Below are 27,658 nucleotides of genomic sequence, written 5' to 3' on the forward strand. Positions count from 1 at the left end.
TGTCTGCGAGAGAGTGTGTGTATGTATGAGAGTGTGAATGTGTATGAGAGAGAGTGTGTGTGTGTATGAGAGTGTGTGTGTATGAGAGATACATTGTGCATGTGTGAGTGTGTGTGTGTGTGTTTGAGAGGGACAGTGTGTGTGTGTCTGAGAGAGTGTGTGTATGAGAGTGTGTGTGTGTATGAGAGTATCTGTGTGTATGATACCTCTCTGTGCGGTTAGACTGGCGTCGGCAGGGTACGGTGTTGCGCACGCAGGTGCCAGTGTCGGGGTCCACGTCCTCCACAATGACGAAGGGCCGCTCCTCCAAGGTGGCGACTGTCAGGTGCCGGTCATCCGACACGGGCTCCAGAAAACTGCCGTAGCGCGGCCACACAGGGTAGCGCACCTGGAGGATGCCCCGGGAGTACGTCCCCACCTGCAGTAAAACAAGGGGGGTTACTGACCCAGGGAGGTTGACTGTCCCAGGGAATTACTGACCCATGGAGTGACTGATCCAGAGAGTGACTGACCCAGAGAGTGACTGACCCAGGGAAGGTAACTGGGGACTGGGGGAGGGGGAGTTTGGAATGGATCATCCCACCCATAAGGTAACAGGAAGAAATAGAACAACAGAGAGAGAAAGAGAGCGGGTTTAGACCGAGGAAGAGAAGAGAGATGGGAAAAGAAAGAAAGACGGGGAGAGGAGTGAGAGAGGAAAAGAATGGAAGAGAGAAAGAGGAGTGAGAGAGAGATAGAGAGGGTGGATGGGGGGCAGGGATGAAGAGTAGGGGCTGGAGAAATAACAGAAGACATTGGGTGCAAATGTGAGTGTGTGTGAAACAGACAGCGCTCCAGGAAGAGGTGGGGGTAAGGGGGGGAGGAGGGCGATGGATGAAAGGTGGGAACCAGAGGGACACAACATCCTGCTGAGTCACCCCAGCGCTCAGACTCAGACGCCGGCTGATCCAGCTAATCCTCCAGCAGCTTGTGGGAGCGAGGTGGCTGCTCCCTCCCAGCCTGGCTGGGCCTCTCCCTGCAGCGCTGTCTGACTGCACTACCCTCGTTGCGCTGGGATGAAAACAACACACTACCATGTCAGCCACCCAGGGCTCTGGGAGGCTCAGGGCTCCGGAGCTGCCGACAGATATGGTCCCTGTTGAAATCCAGTTTACACTTCTCCTGAAGACTATACTCTGATGATTGACACCATCCATAAACTATAAGCAGAATGTCAAGTACAGCTTCTGATATATTCAATAATTGGTGAGGGTGAGGGGGTGGATTAATTGATTTGTAATTTACAATTTGTTGATAGTTTGAGTGTATTTTGAGCATTCATAGATAATCTCCAGATTGACTTTAAATAAAGAAATACCAACATTGACTGTTCTTATTAAAATCCAGGATTTGTGATCTTCTCCTCCCCCTCTAACCCTTTCTCCCTCGCCTCCCTTCCATCTCTGTCATCCTCCTCTCTCTCTTCTCTCCTTCACCTCTCTAAGTGGAGATCCATTGAATTCCCTCTGCTGGTGTAGGAAGAAAGAGATTTGATAGAGAACTCCGATAAAGAAAACCATGTTGAACTGTCAAAGTGTCGCTAGGGGAGAAGGACTTTGAAAAGAGCACGCCACAGCACAACCGATCTGCCTAATGAATGAGCTAGACACAGGCAGGTAGGGCAGGGGGGATGGGGGAGATGAGGGGAGGTGGGGGAGATGGGGGGAGATGGGGGGAGATGAGGGGAGGTGGGAGAGATGAGGGGAGGCGGGGGAGATATGGGGAGATGGAGAAAGATGGGGGGAGAGAGTGGGAGATGAGGGAGATGGAGGGTGATGGGGGAGGTTGGGGAGAGATGAGGGAGAGAATGGGAGATGGGGGAGATGGAGGGCGATGGGGGAGATAGGGGCAGGTGGAGGAGATGAGGCGAGGTGGGGGAGATATGGGCAGAGAGTGGGAGATGGGGGAGGTGGGGGAGATATGGGGTGGTGAGGGAGGTGGGGGAGAGATTGGGAGGTGGGGGAGATGGGGGAGAGAAGGTGATAACAGGGAGAGGAAAAGGATAGACAGGAAGAAAGGAGAGTGAGACTTCATCTGGTCAGAGACTGTTAAACTGAGCCAAGTCTCTCTCGTCAACTGTGTCACGTCCACTGACCCCTGTCCCAGTCTGGAACACACTGTCAACTCTGCAACATGACGACATCAAACTGACCCACAGAAGTCAAGATGGAGTTTTGTGGTCAAAGCCCTTGTCTGCAGAATTTAAAGAAACTTCACAAAGAGAATAAGCATGCACACCATAACACCACACACACACCCGTACACACACACACCTGCCAGGCAGTTCTAGTGATAAAGTAGCCTTGCTGTGTGAGGGCAGGAATAAATGAGTTCAATAGAAGCAGTGAGATTAGGCTCCAGCCTTCCTGTGTAGGATCACACTTCAGCAAACCCTTGGGTGTGTATGTGTGTTTATTTGTGTGTGTGTGTGTGTGTGTGAGAGAGAGAGAGAGAGAGAGAGAGAGAGAGAGAGAGAGAGAGAGAGAGAGAGGGGAGAGAGAGAGAGAGAGAGAGAGAGAGGGGGGGGGGGGGGGAGAGGGGGGGGGGGGGAGAGGGAGAGGGAGAGAGAGAGTTTGCGTGCGTATATATATATTGGATGGATGTGTGTATGTGTGAGAGAGAGAGTTTGTGTGTGTAAGTGTCTTGGGAGCTTTTGTCCTTACTACAAGGGCAAAAGGGTGAACGAGACAGAGGTGGGGAGACCATCAGATAAGATTAACCACTTGTTACAACTGAGAGAGCACAAAAATTATGTTATCCTCCTTTCACACCAGGCTAACAACACAGATAAACACAGGAGAGCCTTTGGTTCGATTAGGTTCAACTGATGTGAGGTATTAAATGACTTGTAAAGACAACATAGTTCAAGAGACTTCAACATGTCACAGACACTGCTCTGCTGTCACAGACACTGCTCTGCTGTCACACATACTGCTCTGCTGTCACACATACTGCTCTGCTGTCACACATACTGCTCTGCTGTCACATACAATGCTCTGCTGTCACAGACACTGCTCTGCTGTCACAGACACTGATCAGCTGTCCCAGACACTGCTCTGCTGTCACAGACACTGCTCTGCTGTCACACATACTGCTCTGCTGTCACAGACACTGCTCTGCTGTCAGACATACTGCTCTGCTGTCAGACATACTGCTCTGCTGTCACAGACACTGCTCTGCTGTCACACTTACATTTACATTACATTTAGTCATTTAGCAGACGCTCTTATCCAGAGCGACATACAGTAAGTACAGGGACATTCCCCCCGAGGCAAGTAGGGTGAAGTGCCTTGCCCAAGGACACGACATAATTTGGCACGGTGGGGAATTGATCAGGCAACCTTCTGATTACTAGCCCGACTCCCTCACCGCTCAGCCATCTGACTCCCTGCTGACACTTACTGCTCTGCTGTCACAGACACTGCTCTGCTGTCACACATACTGCTCTGCTGTCACACTTACTGCTCTGCTGTCACAGACACTGCTCTGCTGTCAGAGACACTGCTCTGCAGTCACACATACTGCTCTGCTGTCACAGACACTGCTCTGCTGTCAGAGACACTGCTCTGCAGTCACACATACTGCTCTGCTGTCACAGACACTGCTCTGCTGTCAGAGACACTGCTCTGCTGTCACACATACTGCTCTGCTGTCACACATACTGCTCTGCTGTCACACATACTGCTCTGCTTTCACACATACTGCTCTGTGGAACACTGTGGAATTCCTTCACAATTAGTTTCTTGTTTGTAGGCATGATGGCGGAAGTGCATTACTGTAACCTTGAAATCAATTGATCTCAATTGGTCCCAATATCACACAGCATCGCACATGCAGCATCACACACGCAGCATTGTACAAAACCCATGAAAATTGCAGTTTTTCACAATTGTTAAAACAATTTTTTTGAGACAGTCATCCTTTTTTCAAAACTGTAAACACAAAACCAAATCTTCAAACACAATTTCCAAAACCTCTGACTCTTCTGACAAAATCAAACACTCGCCCCTAAACCATGTAACGGTAGCGGTGAACGAGACCGCACCCGACTACATCAAGTCTCTCCCCCAGCCTTACACCCTCACCCGCCGCCTACGGTCTTTTTCTGAAAACCGCCTGGTGGTCCCACCTCTCAAGAGCAGCCGCTCCCAACCCAAGCGCTTCTCTTGTCTGGCCCCCAATTGTGGAATCACCTCCCCACCTCCATCAGAGACACTGAGGGCCTCATTTACTAACAGGATTGCGCCCATTTCAGGCGTAAAATAGCGATTTCTCCCGTCTTTTAACGGTGGGCTAATTACAGTAACACTAAAGGGCGGAGTAAGTCGCTGATTGCCCGAAAAGGACCTGGTAAAAAATGTATGTTATTTAATGAACGCCGCAGCGTTTATTCCAAGAAATACGATATCAGAGGAAGGAAGTTTTATGTTAGTTTAGGAGACCATATGTCTAAGAAACATGAAAACTGCTACGGGGTTGCTCAAGGAAGCTGCTTAGGTCCATTACTTTTTTCTCTTTATATGTTTCCACTCAGCGACATAATCAGAGAACATAACATAGATTTCCATAGCTATGTGGCAGGGGTGTAGCTAGAATAATATTTTTGGGTAAGCCTACAAAAATATGGATAGGTATCTTTTCAGTTATTTTTCTTATTGGGTGTGCTCACTCGTGATGTGTCGTTCGTGAACAATTCATTCATTTTGAACGAATCTTTAGTCTGTCTCGGGAGTAACGAGTAGTCTCAGAGAGCGATTCGTTCATTTTCTCGAGGCAGAAAAAAGTTTATATAACTAAACCTATAATTATCGTTTGAAAACAAATATCATTCACGTCTTACTAAACCTAGTCACACGAAAGTGAATGAGGTAAACAAATTATTTCTATTTCCTCTTCTGAGCCTATGCAGGTCACGTGAAAAATGATCGAAAGATCTGTATCCGAAGACCCAGTCAAAATGAACGAATCGTTCTGTTTTTGCTAGCTACCAGTACTATGCAGGTCACGTGAAAATTGATACAAAGACTCCGGCAGATGAACGAATCAATAGGTGCATTCGACATGGACTGCGGCTGCATGAAACGACCCGCGAGAGTGGCCGCTTGCAGTCGGGGAGGAGTTGAAAACGGCTCTGTGAAGTCGGACATTTCAGCTTCTCGTGAATGCTGCGTTGACGTCAGTCACGGCCGATTAAGCGCTGTTTGCTTACTTTACTCTATTTATAATTAAACGTAGTCTTTCCGTTAGTGAAGAGGCGGAGTAAAACCCTTTCTTCCATAAATGTTTTATTCAATTCAACTGTTTGGTCCGGATTTGAGCATTGGCGAAACTGAAGGTGTCCGAATATTACACAATATTACAAAGTTGTCCTGTGTGAGTCTGGCCAATCATGAAATAGCTGTGTCGTCACTTGAACCCGTGCAGTTGCTCTTGAGAAAATGCACTTGGCTACACAGCCGGCAGTTCTCGAATCGACCTCACGGTACTGAAAAAGTCTAACCAGAATTCACTGTTTCAAGTCAGCCGAATGCACCTATTAATTCGAAGACCCTGCTGTCAGAAGAAAGAAACATTCGGTGTGTTCGACTTCATGCAGCGCCGGCGTCGCCTGCAGCCCGGCTGACTTGAAGCAGCCAAAGGCATTCTCAGCTTCAAGGCAGCCGGCTGCAGCCGACTGTCGGCGCCGCCGGTGCTGCCTGAAGTCGAACACACCTATTGATCCGAAGACACGGTTGGGAGGTGAATGATTTGTTCATCTGCCGGGTATGAGTCTTTGGATCGTTTTTCACGTGACCTGCATAGGCTCAGTACTGGTAGCTAGCAAAAACAGAAACGATTAGTTCATTTTGACTGGGTCTTCTTCGGATACGGATCTTTGGATCGTTTTTCACGTGACCTGCATAGGCTCAGAAGAGGAAACAGAACGGATTTGTTTACCTCATAGAGTCAATATAACTAGAGTAAGCTACTTTTGTCTCCCAAGATGGCGTCCCCATTCATTTCTATGAAAAGTGCTCAGTGGCGCAGTGAGGCAAGCGAGATCGCGAGACTGGACGAGGCCATCTTTCCACTTCCGTGTCTTCCTGTCTAAATTGAAACAGTGGCTCTTTTTTTCCCTAGCTCCGAGAGCTCATGTAAATCGGCTATCGGCCAATGTGAACTTTTGTGCTCGTGCCCTGTTAGTATCCGCCAGCACATTTGCAGGCAACTTTCATTGACTAAGCAAATAAATGGGTTGCTAGTTTACCCATTTCGGATTGGTTTCAAATTTAGCAAAAATCGGGAAAAATTATTCTATGAAAAAGCTAGTAGTATGAGCCAGGTTCGAGAATCAAACAAAAATTATTGGGGGAGATAGTTTTGTAAATGTTGAATGGAGTTAATAGAATGAAAACGACCGGAAGAGTCGGAAACCTAACCGTACATGCAATACCACCTACATCCACCGGGGCCGTTGCTTCAAGCCGAGGGGTGGGGGCTTGGTTTACCTCGTTCACTTTCACGTGACTAGGTTTAGTAAGACGTGAATGATATTCGTTCACAAGTAATAATTACAGGTTTCGTTATTTCCACTTTTATTGTACTTTACTTATATTTCAGGGCAGCGTAATTGTTTTCCGTAATAATTAAATGCTAGTGTGATAATACCATTTCAAATCATACAAACTGTCATGATACATTATTTTAGGAGCACATTTTCCTGTGTGTACAAATGTATGTATCCTATTCAATGGCAGCAGTGATCCAAGCAAGGCAAGGCACAGGAAAAAAAATTCTGAGGGTGTGGATGTTCTTCATGTTCGTATGCTTCATGTTTTGGTTACCCGCAATGTTTTTGGGGCTAACTCTTGTTAATGATCATTGACCTATATGCACTTAAATCTCTCTCTTGGAAGTCGCTTCGATAAAAGCGTATGCTAAATAAATACATTTAAATGTAAATGTTCTGCCCTGTAATATGTTCAGGTTTGCTGTTACTTAATGCACGTCACTACATTAAAGCTTGCGCTTTCTTTTTCCCGTAAGAAGATCCATGACAGATACATGCGGGCCCATTGTTTGCTCTTTTACAGGTGTGCTAATTACGCTTATGGACGGAGTATATGCGCTGATGGCCTGATGAGTATCAGGTTTGATATACACTACGCAAAATGAGGAAGCATAGCGGGCGCTATTACCGAACTCGCAAAAACACAGGCAGCGTAAACCGCACCATAGTTAGTAAATGAGGCCCGGACTGGCAACGTCAGAAAATTACGTTGCTAGGAGGTTGCGGTTACGGACTGGCAACGTCGGAAAATAACGTTGCCACGACGTTGCGGTTACGGACTGGCAACGTCGGAAAATTAACGTTGCCACGACGTCGCGGTTACGGACTGGCAACGTCACAAGATGACGTTGCGGCAACCTACTGGCGCCCCACAGATGCACGGTCCCGCAACGTCGCCAAAGACGTTGCGGCAACGTATGTTTGGTCATCGCGTGACGTTGCGACAACGTCAGGGCAACGTAAATGTGTTAGCTGGGTATGTGTTTTGATTCCCTCAAAGACTTTTCTATTACTTTTATCACTTGGGATAACAGGGATAAACACACCAGAAACCAAACATACACACACTCTTTGTGACATTCTCTTTCAGTCATGCATGCATTCATACACACAAACAGGTACCATACACTACCTTGTCCCAATGTCTTTCTCTGTCCAGAGCGATGACGACCATGGATGGGTTGGCGAGGAAGCCGTGATTGTTAAATGACAGGTCTTTTCTCTCCCAAGTTACGTTCAGCATGTGTCTGTAAGACACCCACAGACAGACACACCCACGGTGAAATGAGCATCCTGTAATTAAGGTGGCAGAGATCCCCTGGGAGTCTGATATAACCTGGAAACGTCTGGAAGCTCATTAGCACATGACAGAACAGTTGACTGATAGCAAGGAGGTAGTTCCTAGAGACAAAAAGAGAGAGGAAGAGAGAGAGGAAGAGAGAGTAAGAAAGAGGGGAAAGAGAGTAAGAGAGGGTAAGAGAGAAAAAGGCTGTCAGGAGTCTCCCAGATGTGAGATGGCGGGAAGAAGTAATATAGGTCACATGATTCAGATTTCACAACTGATGGAATAGAGTAGGGTGTCAAGTATTCAAATGATTGTCTCTGAGCTGTGTTTTGTGTTCTCAGCAAGAGCCAACATCAACAGTGTGTATGTGTGCTGTACGTGCACTTTCACACACTCACCTGAAAAGTGTGTTGTTGTTGGTGTGTTTAGTTACTTTGTTACAGTCACTGTGGCCCTCAGCCACAACTCCTTGCTGCTTCCTGAAGCTCTCCGCCCCTTTGACCACTATGGCCACGCCTTCCCTGACCCTCTGCCGCAGGCTTTTCCTCCAGTTGTCGGTGATTACGCCAATCACCCCCACTGGGAAGCTTATTGGTGGAAGTCTGTCAGGGTTGCCCACAGCCAGGCTGGGCAGGATCCAGATGTAGCCAGGACCCAGGAGGCCCACCTCCCCAGCCTGGAGGAAAAGGTACTGGGCCTCCTCGTAGGAGCAGTAGGCCAGCAGGACCTGGGAGTCCACCTGCAGTAGACAGCGTCACAACCTCATTCAGACCCAAAGAACCACATGCAGACCTGTAGCCTGAACCTCAAACCATCACAACCATATACATACTTATAGATCAATGTACATACTCAAAGCCTGAACCCAGTGTTTCCCCAATACGTACCTGAAATGTGACAACTGCTGCTGAATAGCAAGCTTCATTTGATTTCTAACATTTCTTAAATAAAACGTTATTAATGTATTACTAACGTTATTACTTTTGCATATCTTGGTCAAATCACAACACCTGTCATTTGGAATACAGTTACACACGCAGCCGATATATGCCAGCCGGCAATCGCTGGTTCTGAAGAGGCTACTGTGACAGGACACATTTCACAAGTGTAAATAACCCTATCATAAATAAAATAGTCCTATCCCAATTGTATAAAAAACAACCAAATAGGATGTAATTTTTAACTACTGTAAATAATGATAAGAAAGACTGACATTTCTCTGCTCATTCTTGAACACAAATATAGCCTACTGTATGTACTTAGGCCCAATGGGTTTCAAGAAACACCAAGGGTATGACATTATTCTCTCTGGTCATACAAGAACAGCATTTCCTAGTAACAGAACCATAAAACCACATTATATCTAAACATATATATTTTAAAAAAACTCCACCATTAAAGAATGCAGTCCACGGACTTACAGATAACACCAATACAAAAGCAATAAGGGAGTAGGTTTGATTTCAGCTAGGGTAGGGGCAGTCAATAGTTACAAAAGTGCAAACACTGTTTTATTTTGCTTTATTGTAGTATAAACATTACATTGGACTCTTATCCTATTAAGAATAACATTCTGTGTAGTCAGACCTCAGTTTGTAAGTTTGCTTTGTTTACAGTGCAATTCAGTGGGCAAGTGAGCTGTGATATTTGACAGAGCGAAAGCATTAGACTGCCTGATGCTAACTAAAACTCACAGTAAACATTAAAATAGCATTAAATATAAAAACACGTCTTGCCTTTTGTCACAGTGCAGATTTTATTCTATAGTAATAGTGTAACTTTTGCAATAACGTACAGGCCTCCATCTGGCTAGAGGATTGAGGGTGGGTGAGATTGTTATTGGATTTTATATGCTCATGTGATTTCAACGTAAAAAAAAAAAAAAAAAACGTTCACTTTCCCAAAACACCAGTAAAGAACTACACATTAACCCTAATCCTGAAGCGGGATCCAATCAGAGAAGTCACAGTTAAGATTGTAACAGCAGTGCTCATCATGAGACCTCCCGCTACCATGAATTGTCCCTATTAAGAATCTTCCAATAATCATATCTGTTCTTCAAAAATACAAATATTATCTCTAACGAGCATCATGATGAGCTGTTAGAGCTGTATATGCCCTGTTTTGTCTGAACACCGGAGTATGGTGATACTACAGATACTACAGACCACACTCTGCTCTGCCCTTCACTCACGCCCCCCTGCTTTCTGGGTCCGGTGTCCTATAATGTTTTGCTACCCATTAGAACATACTACCACCAGGTATTGTGCTTTAATGTTAGGATTGCAGGGTTAGGGCTAGGTGCTACAGCAGCCAGTGTTTCTTCTAGGATTTATTTTTGCAGTGGGAGCAGGTCGGTCTGACCCCCCCCCCCCCCTCCCCCCCCCCCCCTGCAAAGTGCTAACCTTAACCCCATATTTCGGAGCAGGTTAATGTAATAGTTTAACAGCTAATGTAATATTGCACATATTTTTGTCCTATTTCTGTTATGTCCCCGGCCTAATCCGGGCCGGGATTTCTGTTTTACCCATTTGCCGGCTCCAGGTTTCATGCCATACTCCATTCCTCCTGTGTAATTGACACACCTGCAACCCATCCCCTCATCAGCACCACAGTATTTCAACGCCGGTTTACCTGTCACTCATCACCAGTTCAACGCTTTGTCCAGAAGGTAGGATCGGCTCCTAGTATATGGTACTATATCTAGTCCATCCTACCTTGTTTTCTCTCTGCCTGCTACAGACCACATCCTCCGGTTCATCAGCCTGCCTGCCACACCTGCCTGCCCCACCGGATCTCCTTCGCTCTCCTTCACCTCAATTTCAATAAAACAGTCAATTAAACCGTCAGTGGAGTCGTGCATTTGGGTCCACACCCCAGTAGCCAGTTGGTCCAACATAACAATTTCCCCTACATAAATAAAGTTAGGTTACTTAATGACACCTTACAGTCATAAAGTATGTTCTAAATGGAATAAATGCTGCCAATTAATAATTGACATAACAACTTACTGTAAATGGTCAGTAGCCTAGCTTATCGATTAAGGGGCCACTCGGAAGCATGTACGCTGTCTGCTTCATTTGATCTTGATAGGTTAAGCATTCTGTAGCAAATAATAACAATATAACCACTATTTATTAATTTAAACTACTTCAGCATAATAATGCACCTAAAATACAAACGTGAGCAAGGAAAGCAATCGCGATCGAATCGACGTGCAATTTTGCTAGCAGGGGAAGAATAACCTACAAACAACGAAAATCACCAGTTACAGTAACTTATTTAAATTAGCAAGAACTATAGACTAATACAATAACAGCCTTATAGTTACAGTTCTCAAGGATGCACACACGTAATTCCGTGCTATTCTCCGATACACTTTCTAACAATCACTGCTGATAGACGTCCAAAAATTTTGTACAGACCCATTTCTGATACGGTGGTGGTGTGACGGGTATGTAACGGACGTGGCCAGGCTCCGTCACTACAAGGCGTCGTTCGCCACTCGCTGGGCTCGATCGCACAACCTCTGATTTGCCAAGCGCGCCACTACCAGCTACGCCAAAGAAAAGCTAGCTATTCGTTGACGCGGGTAGCCCATTACATACCTAAGGAATGAGTTTCACAGGGTCACAACCATTACAGTGGCAGAAATTTTGCCACGGAAAAATCTACATAGCGGGAAACACTGGCAGCACAATCTGATGCTGAAGCAACAAATAGCAGAACACAAGCAGGCATGTAGAAACCTGCAGGGGTGGCCTGGAGTGCATGAAAGCACACCAACAACATTAGTACAAAGCCTCGGTTGCTACAACTCCATCCGTGGGGGAACACTGCTGAACCTCAAACTTTCACATCCATAGAGTACACACCCATAGCCTGAACCTCAAACCATCAGAGCCATAAACTTACTCATAGATTTTGATAATGATAACCAAACAAGAGAGGTAAGCGGTGTGATAAGAGGGGCTACCCAGATAATTCAAAGCTGAACAACTTATTAGTTAACCATGAAGTTAGACCCTTTTTACGTTTATGGCAACAAGAAGGCAATAAACATGTGAGTTTGAGTAGCCGAACATGTGGTACAGAATGAGGCTACCTGCTGGAGCATACGCTTGGTCCGCAGGTCGTTGGCACCTACAGACATCTCCAGGGTCAGGACGTCCTGCAACTCCCACAGGAAGTAGGAAGTGTCCGTGTAGGAGCGTACATAATCCACAAAGGTGTCGTATCCCGGCAACAGGCTGGTGATCACCACAAACTGGCCCCAGTCGTACTCTTCCATCACCTTCAACAGAAGAACACCATGACACTGATCAGATTGAAAGTGAAAGTGTGCTAAAATTTGGTAATGGTTTAATGTAAAGGTGCTGATTCTGATTAACTCATGTGCTTGTTATGATTATAATGAGCAAAGTGGCCAATTTAACTGTCGCCACAGGCAACACATTTCAGTGTAGCAGTGAGTGGACCGCAAGGGCTCTGTGTGACAGCCTACTGGACCTCCCACGCAACAGGGATTCTATCACATTTGAATAGGTATGGAACTCTCCAGCCGTCGTCATGTACCAGGGAGTCAGGTGGCTGAGCGGTGGGGAATCGGACTAGTAATCTGAAGGTCGCCAGTTCAATTCCCGGCTGAGCCAAATGACGTTGTGTCCTTGGGCAAGGCATTTCACCCTACTTGCCTCGGGGGAATGTCCCTGTACTTACTGTAAGTCGCTCTGGATAAGAGCGTCTGCTAAATGTAAATGTAATGTAGCAATACTCTACCTTAAACTATTAACCTGACTTTCCCTGTGACACAGACTGTTCCTTGGCATTAAGCACAGGAACACTTCCAACTGTGCCTTATGGTCCTTGATTATCTGTAGCATACTATAGGCATTTTTGCATGTTGTTTTGGATAAAAAGTGTTTACTGAATGTAGAAATGAATATGTATTTTAGGTTTTTCTTCTTTATTTTTTAGATCTTTTGTCATCAAGCATGCAATTTAATGTCCAAAAGTCTTGTCACAAATAAAATAAAATACACATGAAGCAAAAATGCTTTGGGAAATAATGAAATGACAAAACCAACCTTTTCTCAACGTTGCACTTTTATGTAGCTGCACAAATGCAACAGACAAACATTTTGACAATATTCATAAAAATTATTGAGTGCCCAAGACTTTTGCACAGTACTGTGAATCAATGTGTTTCCAAACCATATTTTAAAATCACCTTTAAATACCTAAGTCTGCAGACGCAGATGACTGAACTGAAATGGTGCGATGGTCAACCTGATGTGGTCCAGAGTGGGTGGCTAAAGCCAGACACTTGTTATATTATAGCCTCCCACACACTTCAATTCAATCTCTCACATGGGGAGACTGTTTCCCCTCATAGATATTATCTCCCCTGCATGATTGTTGGGTATTCATATATGCCATCATCTTGACTAAAGTTATTTTGACATACATGTAGATTAATTATCAGGCCTTCAGGATATAGCTGTAGACTTGCTGTAAATGTGAGTCAATCTCGGATGAGATACCTCCAGGATTCACACACGACCTGAAGGCTACACAAAGCCATGTTTCAACTGCACGGCAGCTGCCCCACAACTACACCAGGGACACTGCACTTAATCCAACAAGTGAGGGATGCAAAGAGGTATAGAGAGTAGATGTGGGGGCACCTTGAACATGCAGGTGATCTGCTGCTCCAGGGAGGCTCCCATCTGCAGGAACGTGGATCCTTCAGCCTGAGGAGAGACCAGGAGGAGGCAGACAGGGTTGGAGGAGAGACCAGGAGGAGGGAGACAGGGTTGGAGGAGAGACCAGGAGGAGGCAGACAGGGTTGGAGGAGAGACCAGGAGGAGGCAGACAGGGTTGGAGGAGAGACCAGGAGGAGGGAGACAGGGTTGGAGGAGAGACCAGGAGGAGGCAGACAGGGTTGGAGGAGAGACCAGGAGGAGGGAGACAGGGTTGAGGGAGAGACCAGGAAGAGGGAGACAGGGTTGAGGGAGAGACCAGGAGGACGGAGACAGGGTTGAGGTAGAGACCAGGAGGAGGCAGATAGGGTTGGAGGAGAGACCAGGAGGAGGGAGACAGGGTTGGAGGATGGACAGAAGAGGTAGTCAAAAGCAGATATAATATTATAACATCTAAGTGGTATGGGTTTTAAGATTCTGGAGCAGCAGTGCTCATACTCAACAAGATACTTATGCTAAAGTCTGCTACACACACTCCACACTACAGGAGATATAGACTATATACTCCACACTACAGGAGATATAGACTATAAACTCCACACTACAGGAGATAAAGACTATATACTCCACACTGCAGGAGATATAGACTATATACTCCACACTACAGGAGATATAGACTATATACACCACACTACAGGAGATATAGACTGTATACTCCACACTGCAGGAGATATAGACTATATACTCCACACTGCAGGAGATATAGACTATATACTCCACACTACAGGAGATATAGACTATATACACCACACTACAGGAGATAAAGACTGTATACTCCACATACCAGCCATCACACAGATCCTCTTCTGTTGGTTTTGTCACTGGGAGACACATCAATGCTCAAGTACTGTTAACCCTTTTACTTTTGTGATTGTGTGTGTGTGTTTGTTTGTATTGCGAAAAGAACTAGAAAGAGCAATGTATTGAGCATGACAGACAGAGCTATTAGAGCTGAACTTGTGTCCTTGAAATAACCTGCCAGAATGAAAGTAGGCTAAGGGCAAAGATAAACACAGAAAAACTGAGACAGAGAGAAGGAAAGGAGAGGAGGACATCAGAGATGTAGAAAGAGAAACAGAAAGGAATAAAAGGGGGGGGGGGGTGAAAACCTTTTTGGTTGTTGTCACAAAAGAGAGGTACTCTGGGATGTTTTCCCAGTCTGGAGTCTAGACACCTCCAGAGACCTATCCCAGTCTGGAGTCTAGACACCTCCAGAGACCTATCCCAGTTCGGAGTCTAGACACCTCCAGAGACCTATCCCAGTCTGGAGTCTAGACACCTCCAGAGACGAGACCTATCCCAGTCTGGAGTCTAGACACCTACAGAGACCTATCCCAGTCTGGAGTCTAGACGCCTTCAGAAACCTATCCCAGTCTGGAGTCTAGACACCTCCAGAAACCTATCCCAGTCTGGAGTCAGACACCTCCAGAGACCTATCCCAGTCTGGAGTCTAGACACCTCCAGAGACCTGCATGACACAAGAGCACCACAACAACCTCTCACTTTCTCTCTCTCTCGATTCCTTTCAGTCTTTCTTTCTCTCTCTCACATGCTTTTCTCTCTCAATCCCTTTCATTCTCTTTTTCTCTCTCATTCAGCAGCACGGACAGACACTTTGTGGTCTGAACTGTCTCTTTACTATTGCTGCTGAGCGGGCTTTACCAGCCAGTAGCATCTCGACCAGCTCTTTACCACTGTTGCATAACTATCTTTACAAGCTTGTTAAATGTCTCTTGTGTTCTATAATGCTGTTTGTGTCCTATAGTGTTTCAGGTAATATAGGCCCATTTAGGCATGTAATTATAGGCCTCAATCCAATATTTTGCTTTTAAATGCTAGGTGTTTTTTTATGTATATACTCTTAATGCACATATATTCGTCTAGCATTCGTTGTAAAATGTTTTCTTTATTTTATTTACTCATTTTTTGATAACGTGTTATGTTTCTTATGATGTAGTATTCATCCATGTGTGTGCTTTATAATATGTTGACACTTCACATTCTCCAGGAGCGTGCTGGATCGTCTTATTTCAGAGAGGTCAGGGAATAATTTAACAGTACTCCTATATTGGCCCAAATGGGTGATCTGGTGTTTTGCTTCCCTCTGGAAAATAAGTGTCAAACATCAGTGTTTATATCCCCTCCCCCCTTCTTCCCCTCTGTGTTGTGTTGATTATCTATCTCAGTAATTTTCATTTTGTCTCTCTCTCTCCCTTTCTCGATCCCTTTAATTCTCTTTCTGCCTTTCCTGTCCTGTCACTTACTCGTTCCCATAGGAGTAATCTACACACTCACAAATAATCTCACAAGTGCATACATTTGCTATGAACATTGATGGAACACTTTTCAGGCTTTTCACTTTAAGTGAATGTTTAAGAGGCATTTGAAGATTGATTTGTTTTGGTACAGAATGACAATGTTAGCATCCACTTAGCCAACCTCCTGAAGAGCCAACCTCCCCACACCAAGCTTTACTTGTTAAATACTTTCAGATGTAAAAGTTATGAAAGCAGCTGAAAAATGTACGTAGCCTTGGTGTGAAGAGTTGCCTTCAGGTAAGACACTGGACCTTCCTATGTTCAGTAGCTCGCCTCACTCACTCAGCTGCAAAGAAACTGAGATTCCTTCTACCTTCCCAATCAGAAGGAGCAGCAAAGCGTTCATTGGTTCCTGATTGGTTCAAAGTGTAAGCCACAGAAATAGTACCCACTGTTCAAGATTGTTGGGGACATCTCTCTCTCCTGTTCGGTTTCCCACAATTCAGTGAGCTTCATCTCCCTCCGCCCTAAAGCTGAGGCCCCAGAGGACACAAGCTGCTCTGCTCTACACACCCGCACGAGTGTCACTGCTCTCCCTCTCTTTACTCTCCCTCTCTCCGGGCCTTTGAAGTGTGACACACACACAGACGTAATTAGCTGCCCTAGTGCAGGGGTGGTGATGTGACAGGATATGGTGGAGATGGTTACAGCTCACACACTCCTAAGTCCCTCTATGGGCTCACACACTCCAGAGAGATGGGAGTCTGGAGGAGGGTCACACACGTGTGCCCACACACACAAACACATAGGTTTGTTTTTCAATCCTAGTGGGGCCCGACTATTCACTCCAGATCTAACTCATGGCATATCTAACCATTAACCCTTATCTAGCTGTAAAACTCCCTGAAACAAAGGGAAAAGGGCCCCACAAAGTCAAGTTGTTCATGTTTCACTATACCTAGGTAGGGTAGTTAAAGACAAGAACACACACATTCAAAAAACAGTTCCATGTGGTCAAATAAGGTTTTGAGAAGCCTCAAAAGGACATTCAAATAAATTGGGTGGGCAAATTACAGTGACTGGGGTGTGTAGATTACGTTGACTGGGATGGGTAGATTATACTGACTGGGGTGGGTAGATTATAATAACTAGGGTAAATCGATAACAGTGACTGGGGTGGATAGTTTTTAGTGATTCGAGTGGTAGATTATAGTGACTGGGGTGGGTAGATTACAGTGATTTGGGTGGTAGATTAAAGTGATTGAAGAGGAGAGATTATTGTAACTGGGGTGGGTATATTATAGTTACATGGGTGGGTAGATTACAGTAACTGAGATGAGTAGATTACAGTGGAGATGTAGATAGATTATAATGACTGGGGTGGGTAGATTACAGTTGAGATGTAGTTACCTTATATTTACTGGGGTGGGAAGATTTTAGTGGAGATGTAGGTAGATTATTGAACACATCCTTATCAGGGTTTTTCTTCATCTTTTTCTTAATCGTATCTGTTTATTTAGCTTCTGATCTTGAATTAACAACAGGTATGATATTTTGACTGGTTAGTAATTAATAGATGGCTGACAATAGCCATCTCCCCTTCCTTACTGATCATTAATATTTAATATTTTAAAACTGATGATATTTTATCAGCTTCCTTAACCAATCCCAAAGCAATCTCTGAGCCATTGGAAATGAACTCTATATTTCAAATGGTGGTCTGTGTCTGTACCACTGTAAATGGCAGATTGAAATGGGTCATCCTGTGATCGTTTGTGAAGACTTGCTTGACATCATCTCTATGGTTTTTGACCGAAATATTTAGGGAGTTTTGGGAAATAAATTCCCACTGTGGGCTGTTGGTGACCTGGTTTGTGGAATTCTGGGTGTGATTTCTGGACTGTGTGGCCGAGCGAGGGAGTGAGAGGGAGAGGGAGAAACAGGTTGTGTGTGGACACAGCCTGACCCAGATACACACACTCACAGATCATTGGGCTTTCAGTTGGATCAGTTTATCTCATTGCATCACAGACATATTCTATCAGACTCTGGGTTTATTAAATATCTCGATATTACAAAATGAGTCACAATGAAACCAAGCCACAAGCAACAATTTTGGGTTGGAATCATATCAAAATGAATCCACACAGAAACAGCATAATAATTGCTAGTGTATGGACGTTTCTCATGTGCACACAGTGAGTGTTCACTGGTTGTTCACTGTTGTGAGGATTCTCCCCTGGGGGAGGGAACCTTCCCTCAGTGCGTCCTGGTGTCGACCAGCATCAGTCCCATGGCACCACATCTGCATACAGCACTGTCTAATGATCCCCCAGCAAACAGCCATGAGTCACTGCCAGCCACACACATGTGCACGTCCACACAGACACACACAACATTACTTTGGAAACAAATTACTTGTTTTTCCACTCGCTCTCTCATTTTCATTTGCTTGAAACGTCCATAACCTGATGTAAGATACACAGTTCCTTTTCTCTCCTCAACCTTTTCATCTTTGTGTCAACCTCCCATCCTTTCTCCTGTGAAGCACAGATCACTGACATACACCATAAATAGGAACCTCAGATGTGCTTCAGCTTCCTTTTGAAAAAACAGCATCAAACGTGCTCATCACATCATCAACATCATCTCCATCTTCCTCCTCACCATCCTCATTCTCATCATCAGTCTATTGATAATCAAGCACTATTGAGGCCTTTCATCCTTTAATAGGAAGACACGTGTTTTCCACTCCACGCTTTTACACTCAACAAAAGACCTAAGAGACAGAAGGTGAACTCAGAAAGGCTGAACTCATCGTGCCACAAAGAGATGTGTCAATCCACAGTATTTTCATTTAGTTCAATTTATATTTACATTTTTATAACAAATAACAGAAATCAAGCATTTTCTACAGCCATGGATGAGCTTATCCTCTCTGGCAGTTTGGCCTACTCTTCATGTGCAAACTCTTCAAATTATCCCAGGATTGGGGACTGCTTTACCCCTACTGCTTGCCAATGGAATATAAATCTGGGTTCATTGTTGGTGACATCAGAGCAGCCCAGTGATCTGTCGAACCAGTGATCTGTCCTGAACCAGTGATCTGTCCTGAACTAGTGATCTGTCCTGAACCAGTAATCTGTCCTGAACCAGTGATCTGTCCTGAACCACTCATGGGGGATTCTAAAGTTTGTTTGTGGTCACGGTCCTCCTGGAAGACTCGTTCCAACTCTCATGGAGACCAGCTTATACTAAGTTCAACCTGCTTCAACCCTGCTGTGTTTATGTTCACATCCTCAGACTCTCTGCCAAGCTGCCCAAATCTCCAAGCCTTGTGACCTCCTTGTTTGGCTGTTTGAAAGGTGTTTACTTGGTTGTTTTCTGTTAACATGGCTCTTATTTGGTCTTGTCTATTGTCTGGATATTCAACCCCTAATGTAGGTTTGTTCAAGTGTGTCATGACCAACAGCTGGCATCTTACAACTCAAACTGTCACACCTTGTGTAAGGTAACTCTGAATCTATTTGGCAATTAATTCACTATTTGAGCCTCGAGATTGTCCAGGTGTAGGTAAAAAAATATTGTGTAAGACCCCCTTAGACAGTTCGAGTTTTATATATTTTCTCCATTCTCACAGCAGCATACACAGGGACACAAACCCAAAAGAGCAAGCAACTTACGATAGAAAGGTTTCATTACAAAGTCAAGATGAATCACAGTATTGTGATTCACCTTAGGGGGCAAGGGGCGGCAACAATTGTATCGATTTTGTGTTCAATTTTCTGTTTATTTTGCGGAAGGCATGGTGCTTTTTTATGTGATTGTGAGACATCTTTCGTAAGGTTTATTGGTCAACAGTCATTCGTAATGTGGCCCTTGTCGATGAATACAGTAGGCTTCAATGGAAAGTAGGCTTCAATGGAAAGAAGAGAAAATGACAGAAGGAGAGGAGAGTGAATGAGGAGAGGTCCCAGAGAGAGAGTTAAGTGCCTGAGTGATGGCTGCAGTGGGGAGTCGCTCTGTCCTCCAGGCTCTAATTAACAGTTTAATGGAGTCCTGGAGCTGAGAGGAAGCCATAGACGTCTCTTAGACACATGTGCACGCAGACACACACGCATATACAACCCTGCTTTTGCTCTCGGGGCCTGGGTCCACAGTAATGAATTCAGCCCTCTCACAATAGGACACAAAACTGTTCCAAAATGTGAAATAGAGGGGGATGGAGATGAAGCTGGAGGAGGGTGGGAGGTAGGGGGATGGAGGAGGGTGTAATAAAGTAGAATGTCGAAAAGAAGAATAAGTTAAGGACCAGGTTTATAACAAAGATGGCAGAATATGGTCATATATGGATGGAACAGCGATAGGAAAAAGCGGAGGGTAAAAGAAAGATGGAAAATAAGTCAGAGCAACGGTCCTCTCAGATTTCTGTCTGAAAAAAGAGAGATGGTTCTGTGAGGAACATAAACTCAGCCTCCAGGCTCCTGTCAGCAGTACTTCATCTGAACGTATCTCTCTCTCTCTGTGTCTCTCTCTATCTATCTCTCTCTCTCTATCTTTCTCTCTCTTTCCCTCTCTCTCTCAACCTTTCACAATCTCTCTCTCTGCCTTTCATTCTCTCTCTCTCTCTCTCTCTCTCTCTCTCTCTCTCTCTCTCTCTCTCTCTCTCTCTCTCTCTCTCTCTCTCTCTCTCTCTCTCTCTCTGTCTCTATCTCTCACACAACTTTACACTGACAGGCAAATCTGTCACCGCCTGTGGCTCTATCTTACTCTTTTTGATCTCTGCCTGTATCACAAAACTTGCAGAGAGAATCCAAATTTAACAGGCTACATTAAATGGATCACATGGTTTACATTCTGTCGTGTAAGCATATGCTACACTACCCAACCCACCACTACCTGATCATTCAGAAGTCTACCCTGAGAACATGTGTGAAAGTGTGTGTCTGTGTGACTGCATGTGTGTCTGTCTGTCTGTGTGTGTATGTGCATGTGATTGTCTGTGTTTGTGTGTGTGCGTGCATGCGTGTGTACTGTACTGTACACACGTGTTTGATAGAGAGAGCTTTCTGCCGGCTCCAGCTATAAATACAGGGTGTTGATGAAGGGAGTTACCACATCACATCCTCTACAGAGAGGGAGGGATGAGGTGTGGAGAGTCACTCTCAATTCCAGAAAAAGACCTGATCACATCCATCACCTGACCTTGTTAGGTGCTAAATAAACAGCTCAGTGCTCTCCATCTCCACTCTTTAGAGGGATACATTGTAAATCATTCAATTCAAATGTTTTCAAGCGTACAGGAAGGATTAGTTGAAGCCTTTCTGCTCTTGTGATTTCCATCTGTTGGTTTCTCAGCAGAACTTTCCCCGACTGGCTGCGCTGCACTCACATCTCTGCACTCACTACCCAGGTTTCCTACTTGAGTTATGCCTGCCAAAGGACCTTTGAGTTCTACCTGAGAAATCTAAATGTTAGCTTTAGGATATACCATACATTGGAACCCACAATGCCTTCATTCATCTTTATGGGAACCATCAGGCTGGCTTTCCTTTCATTGGCTTTCCATTGTTAAGGGCTTTGAGAAAGCCAATCAGATTGTGACTGGTTTCTGCACCCTTATAAATCATCTGACAAATCTGCTGTGTTTCACTACAGGAGAGATCGTGCCTTATGAGGTATCACTACAGGAGAGAGCGTACCTTTAATGAGGTATCGTTACAGGAGAGAGCATATCTTGTGACGTATCACTACAGGAGAGAGCGTACCTTGTGAGGTATCACTACAGGAGAGAGCATACCTTGTGAGGTATCACTACAGGAGAGAGCATACCTTGTGAGATATCACTACAGGAGAGAGCATACCTTGTGAGGTATCACTACAGGAGAGAGCATACCTTGTGAGGTATCACTACAGGAGAGAGCATACCTTGTGAGGTATCACTACAGGAGAGAGCATACCTTGTGACGTATCACTACAGGAGAAAGCGTACCTTGTGAGGTATCACTACAGGAGAGAGCATACCTTGTGAGGTATCACTACAGGAGAGAGCATACCTTGTGAGGTATCACTACAGGAGAGAGCATACCTTGTGAGGTATCACCACGGCGGAGCCTCCACTGACGCCCACAATGGGCAGGGCCGTCTGAGTGGACAGAAAGTCCAAGATCTGCGCCACCTCTGCCACCTGAGAGAGAACACACCTTTATCAGCATGTCACACATGGCATGCACCCACCCTATGTAACCCACCACACAGAGCAAAGGAGTCAAAGCAGTAAGCCTGCAGAAGTCATCTGTAGTCTAAAACAGCCCAGAGGAGAATCCTCTCTTGTGACACCTGCTATGGACCCTGGCTGTGTGTTACCTGAGGCCCCGCCCCCGAGCCCACGTCGTCCTCAAACACCACGCCGTGCAGCCGCTCCGTCGCCATGGTCTCACAGAGGCGCGTGAGGAGGTCGCGGGGGTTGGTGTCGTTGACGAGCACGGTGACAGGGTTGACCTCCAGGGGCAGGTCAGAGAAGTTCTCTTGGCTCACCCGACCTCTGACCTCACTCTGGTAGGTGGAGCCACTGAAAACCACCGCCACATTGATGGAGGGGTGGAGGGTCAGGGGGCGGGCCCGCAGACAGGACGGGGATGAGAGGAGGAGGAGGAGGAGGAAGAGAAGAGGAGGGTGAAGAGACTGTCCCAGACGTGTGGCCATGTCAGCCCCCTACTTCCTGTAAAGATTGTTGGATGAGGGAGTTATGGAGAGAGGGAGGAAGTAGGGTGGGAGGGAGAGAGGGAGAAAAAAAGGTTAGTTTTCCCTCCACTTTGTTCAGCTAGTCTCACATGCAAGGCAGCTTTCCTCTAAAGGTATTTATAACTTAATGTGTGTGTTTGATTCTGTGTGTGTGTGTGTGTGTGCTTAATCCCATATATACTATAATCCTTACACCGGTCATGAATGTAATCACCTCTACTCAACTCACCCTCAGCTCACACACAATGACTCAAAAATGTGCACACACACAGGAGAGACAAGCTAACCTGACACACACAGGAGAGACAAGCTAACTAGACACACACAGGAGAGACAAGCTAACCATACAAACTAACTAGACACACACAACAGAGACAAGCTAACCAGACACACACAAGAGAGACAAGCTTACCAGACACACACAAGAGAGACAAGCTAACCAGACACACACAAGAGAGACAAGCTAACCACACACACACAAGAGAGACAAGCTAACCAGATACACACAAGAGAGACAAGCTAACCAGACACACACAAGAGAGACAAACTAACTATACACACACAAGAGAGACAAGCTAACCAGACACACACAGGAGAGACAAGCTAACCAGACACACACAAGAGAGACAAGCTAACCAGACACACACAAGAGAGACAAGCTAACCAGACACACACAGAAGAGACAAGCTAACCAGACACACACAGGAGAGACAAGCTAACCAGACACACACAGGAGAGACAAAATAACCAGACACACAGGAGAGACAAGCTAACCAGACAAACTAACTAAACACACACAGGAGAGACAAGCTAACCAGACACACAAAGGAGAGACAAGCTAACCAGACACACACAGGAGAGACAAGCTAACCAGACACACACATGAGAGACAAGCTAATCAGACTAACTAACTAGACACGCACAGGATAGTCAAGCTAACAAGGCACACACAGAAGAGGCAACCTAACCAGACACACAGGAGAGACAAGCTAACCATAGTCAGGACATACTGAGGAGTTGGAAGCAGCTCTGAGATGTTGACTGCTAGATATCTAGTCTTTATATCTAAAATATCGTTTCTCTTTTCAATACTTATAAACGTCCCCTAATAATCCCTCATTAGGGACAGTGAGTATCAAACAGGAGGGCTTTAATGAAGGGTGAGCTTTGATGAGGCTTTCATGTGACTGGAAGGTGTCGTCTTCCAGGTACACATTCTGTGGCTGTTAGATGTTCTGTAGTGACCAGGTGGTTGATCTGTGTCTGATCTGTGATCATCAGACACATCTTTCTGTACAGGACCACCAGCCCTCCTGACTGCATGTTCTCATCTCTGGCATCAAACATGGCTGGCTCCTCCTCTCCTCTCAGACACCCAGCTGAGCCCGCAGCTGCAGAACCATGCTCTCACTACAGTCCAGGTTTGAACTGGCGAGAGGCTGTATGGATCAAAGGGGATGACTGGTGTGATGTAGACCATATTATTGATCCTTCAGAGAAAGTCATTAAGGACCACCTCATCCCTCTGTCTACCAACCAACATGTTTTTTCTACATGGTTATCTACAGGCATGTAAATTATGCTGAACCTGTCACAAATTCAGCTCACAGGTTGATTATGAGTAGAAGCCAGTTTGAGGGGAGCTGCTGAGGGGTCGTAGTCGGTGTGAGAAGGTGACGTCAGTAGAGTGAAGAAGAAACAATACACCTCCGAGAGAAGAAGAGGTGGAGGAATGAGAGAGGGGGAATGGAGGAGGAAGGAGAGAGGGGATGGAGGAGGGAAGAGAGAGGGGGAATTGAGGAGGAAGAAGGAGAGAGTGGATGGAGGTGAAGAAAGGAAAGATTGGATGGAGGAGGAGGGAGGAGAGAAGGGATGGAGGAGGAGGGGAGGAGAGAAGGGATGGAGGAGGAGAGAAGGGATGGAGAGAGGGGATGGAGGAGGAGAGAAGGGATGGAGGAGAGAGGGGATTGAGGAGGAGGGAGGAGAGAAGGGATGGAGGAGGAGGGGAGGAGAGAGGGGCTGGAGGAGGAGGGAAGAGAGAGGGAATGGAGGAGGAGGGAGGAGAGAGTGGATGGAGGAGGAGGGAGGAGAGAGGGGATGGAGGAGGAGGGAGGAGAGAGTGAATGGAGTTGGGGAGGGAAGAAGAGGGGAATGAGAAAAGTAGCAAATTAGGCTAAAGAAACTAGAGATTAGAGGCTGATTTGAGAAGTGGAAAGCAGTTTAAATATGGTAACACTGTAATCTCAATGGAAGTCTAGGTAATGTACCTCAGATGATGTGTGTGTGTGTGTGTTTGTACACGCTGGCTACAGATTAGGAGCCTTACATTGTCCAAGACTAGGATTATAAGCAGTCGACCAGGAGATAAAAACCAGAGTCAAAGACATGCTGAACATAGCATTACAACAGCGCTGAGACTGGTCTGAATGAGCCAGGTTAGGAGCACTTTAAAGGAGTTTTGTAAAAGGGTTTATGAGACTACCATCTGACTCTGAGTTTATAATCACGTCATAAAAACATTCCCACACTCCGACGCTCCAAATCAATTATGCTGAAGCATTCTCCATAGAAGGTCTCTACAACACAAGTGTTTGCATCGTATGTGTGGACATCTGTGTCCACCCAGGCCTTTGTGTTAGAATCTTTTTCAGTATTGCCATGGAAGTGAGTGGGTCCAGATGGCGAAGGCTCCGTAATGAGGGATAAAGATTCTTGTCTTGGGCTTTACCTGCGTCAGCGTACAGCCACACAGCCACACACACATAGCCACGCACACACGCACACAAACAGCCACACACACAGCCACACACACACACACAGCCCCACACACACACACACACACTCAGCCACACACACACAGCCACACACACAGCCACACACACACACAGCCCACACACACACACAGCCACACACAGCCACACACACACAGCCACACACAGCCACACACATAGCCACACACACACAGCCACACACACACACACACACAGCCACACACACAGCCACACACACAGCCACACACACACAGCCACACACAGCCACACACTCAGCCACACACACACACTCAGCCACACACCCACACACAGCCACACACACACACACACAGCCACACATACATACACACTCAGCCAAACACACACACACAGCCACACACACACACTCAGCCACACACACAGCCACACACATATTTCAACCAAGCACACACAGGCGTACACACAGGCGCGTGCATACACACCCTCAGTTTTTATCAGACAGATACATACAGTATACCCTACATGCTGGGACCATGTGTCTCTGAGTGTCTGAGGCTGTCGTTCCCCCGGGGACCAGTTCTGCTGAACACCTCCAGCAGAACTCAACATGGCTGTGGAGGATCTTGCTCATGAAGATTACTGGAGATCCATCAACACGTCAGTTTAAGGGAATCACGACTCGTACTCTGACATTGTCAACTCATCTCTCCCTCCTCCTCCTTCATCCCTTCCTTCCAGACTTGTGGTAAAGTATTCGACAGTCAGTGGCATGATTGGACTTGTAAACTTGAATGGTACATTGTTGGGCATATCAAGTGTGATGATGATATGATTGTTTACCCCAAACACTAAAACACACCCATCAAAACGTGCAGACACACACACACACACACCCACAGACATACAGGGGCACAAACACACACACACAGACAACACTCACACACACTCAAACACACACAGACACACATACACACGTAGACCCACGCACAAACACACACAAACACACATACATGCCCAGAACATACATACTCCACACTTAACACAAATTACAAAACTCTCATGGACCTAAACAAACTGACCCCCAGAAGCAGACACATGCGGAAAACTGTTAAAATACTAAAAAACAGGACAGTAAGTTGCAATAAGCTTTCCCCTGTAAACACCAGAAAGCAATCTCTCCAGGAATCTATCCCTCCACAACTACGCTGCCGCCAGGTTTAACCAGTAACACACACACACTCTCAGTGACTCCAAGCTCACAGTACGTAGAGAGACAAGAAAAGAGGGAAAAGGGAGGGAACAAGGAGAAATAAGATAGAGAAGAAAGAAAATATAAAGGGAGAAAGAGAGAGAGGAAGAAAGAGAGAATGAGGGTTTGGGGCAGAGAAAAAGAGAGAGAGACAAGGAGACAGAGAGAGACAGAAAGAGTGAGAGAGAGAGAGAGAGACAGAGAGGACAGAGAGAGAGAGAGAGAGAGAGAGAGAGAGAGAGAGAGAGAGAGAGAGAGAGAGAGAGAGAGAGAGAGAGAAAGAGACTGTATTAAGGTTAGAAAGACTATGTTACCTGTGCCGACTGTCTTTGTTCAACTGTAGCTCTCTGCGTTTCATCCTCCTGGTGTTCGTCCTCACTTCGTGTTTCACTGTTGAATCTCTCCTTCTGTTGGTGTCCTACCACCCTACCTCCTGTTACAGCACTTGTAGGAATGATCTGGTGACCAAGAGAGCATTCTCGCAAGTGTGTGTGCTTGTTTGCTTGTGTACATGTGTGTATTGTTGAAGTGATGGCTTGCATGCTCTTAAAATGAAAACCACAGAACTGTGCAAGCATAAGGACATTGCGTTTGTGTGTGTAAGAATGCACCTGTGTGTGTATGTGTATGTGCACGTCATTCCGTGTGCGTGGCTGAGGTGAGGACAGTGAGAATGAGAAGCCGAGATTTGGAGAGGAAAGTTGAGAGAGCGAGGGGCGAGGGCTGACAGGAGGAGGAGAGGGCTGTCCACACACCCCTGCGCAGACGGAAGGTGTGAAAACTCAGATGAGCAGCCAGCTGTGTGTGGTGTCTGTGTGTGTGTATCTGTGTGTGTGTGTGCGCGCGTGTGTGTGTGAGTAAGTATGTGTGTTTTGGCAGAGTAGAGTCACAGTTTATTTCTCTGTCTCACTTGGTCAGTGTCCCAGCACCCTGAAAGCTGACAGACAAGAACGAAGGAGAGGACCAGGGGAGGGAGAGCATAGGTCAGACCAGTCGTCATCCTGCTGTTGAAGTTTCTCCA

General features: G+C 45.8%; 1 protein-coding gene across 1 annotated transcript in view; it reads right to left on the reverse strand.

Moving 5' to 3' along the window:
• The window catches only part of grin2cb (glutamate receptor, ionotropic, N-methyl D-aspartate 2Cb), a 47,462-nt gene extending 19,987 nt beyond the window's left edge, over positions 1-27,475 (reverse strand). Inside the window, exons 1-8 of the mRNA XM_047032867.1 lie at positions 26,952-27,475; positions 22,261-22,615; positions 21,983-22,081; positions 13,562-13,627; positions 11,980-12,168; positions 8,273-8,613; positions 7,722-7,836; positions 207-418 (exon numbers count right to left, since the gene is read on the reverse strand). Of these exons, the coding sequence (XP_046888823.1) occupies positions 207-418; positions 7,722-7,836; positions 8,273-8,613; positions 11,980-12,168; positions 13,562-13,627; positions 21,983-22,081; positions 22,261-22,599 (1,361 nt within the window). The 5' untranslated portion in view covers positions 22,600-22,615; positions 26,952-27,475. The remainder of the gene's footprint in view (positions 1-206; positions 419-7,721; positions 7,837-8,272; positions 8,614-11,979; positions 12,169-13,561; positions 13,628-21,982; positions 22,082-22,260; positions 22,616-26,951) is intronic.
• Positions 27,476-27,658: the final 183 nt, after the last annotated feature.

The sequence above is a fragment of the Hypomesus transpacificus genome, chromosome 13 (genome assembly GCF_021917145.1).
Source record: "Hypomesus transpacificus isolate Combined female chromosome 13, fHypTra1, whole genome shotgun sequence".
Classification (NCBI taxonomy): domain Eukaryota; kingdom Metazoa; phylum Chordata; class Actinopteri; order Osmeriformes; family Osmeridae; genus Hypomesus; species Hypomesus transpacificus.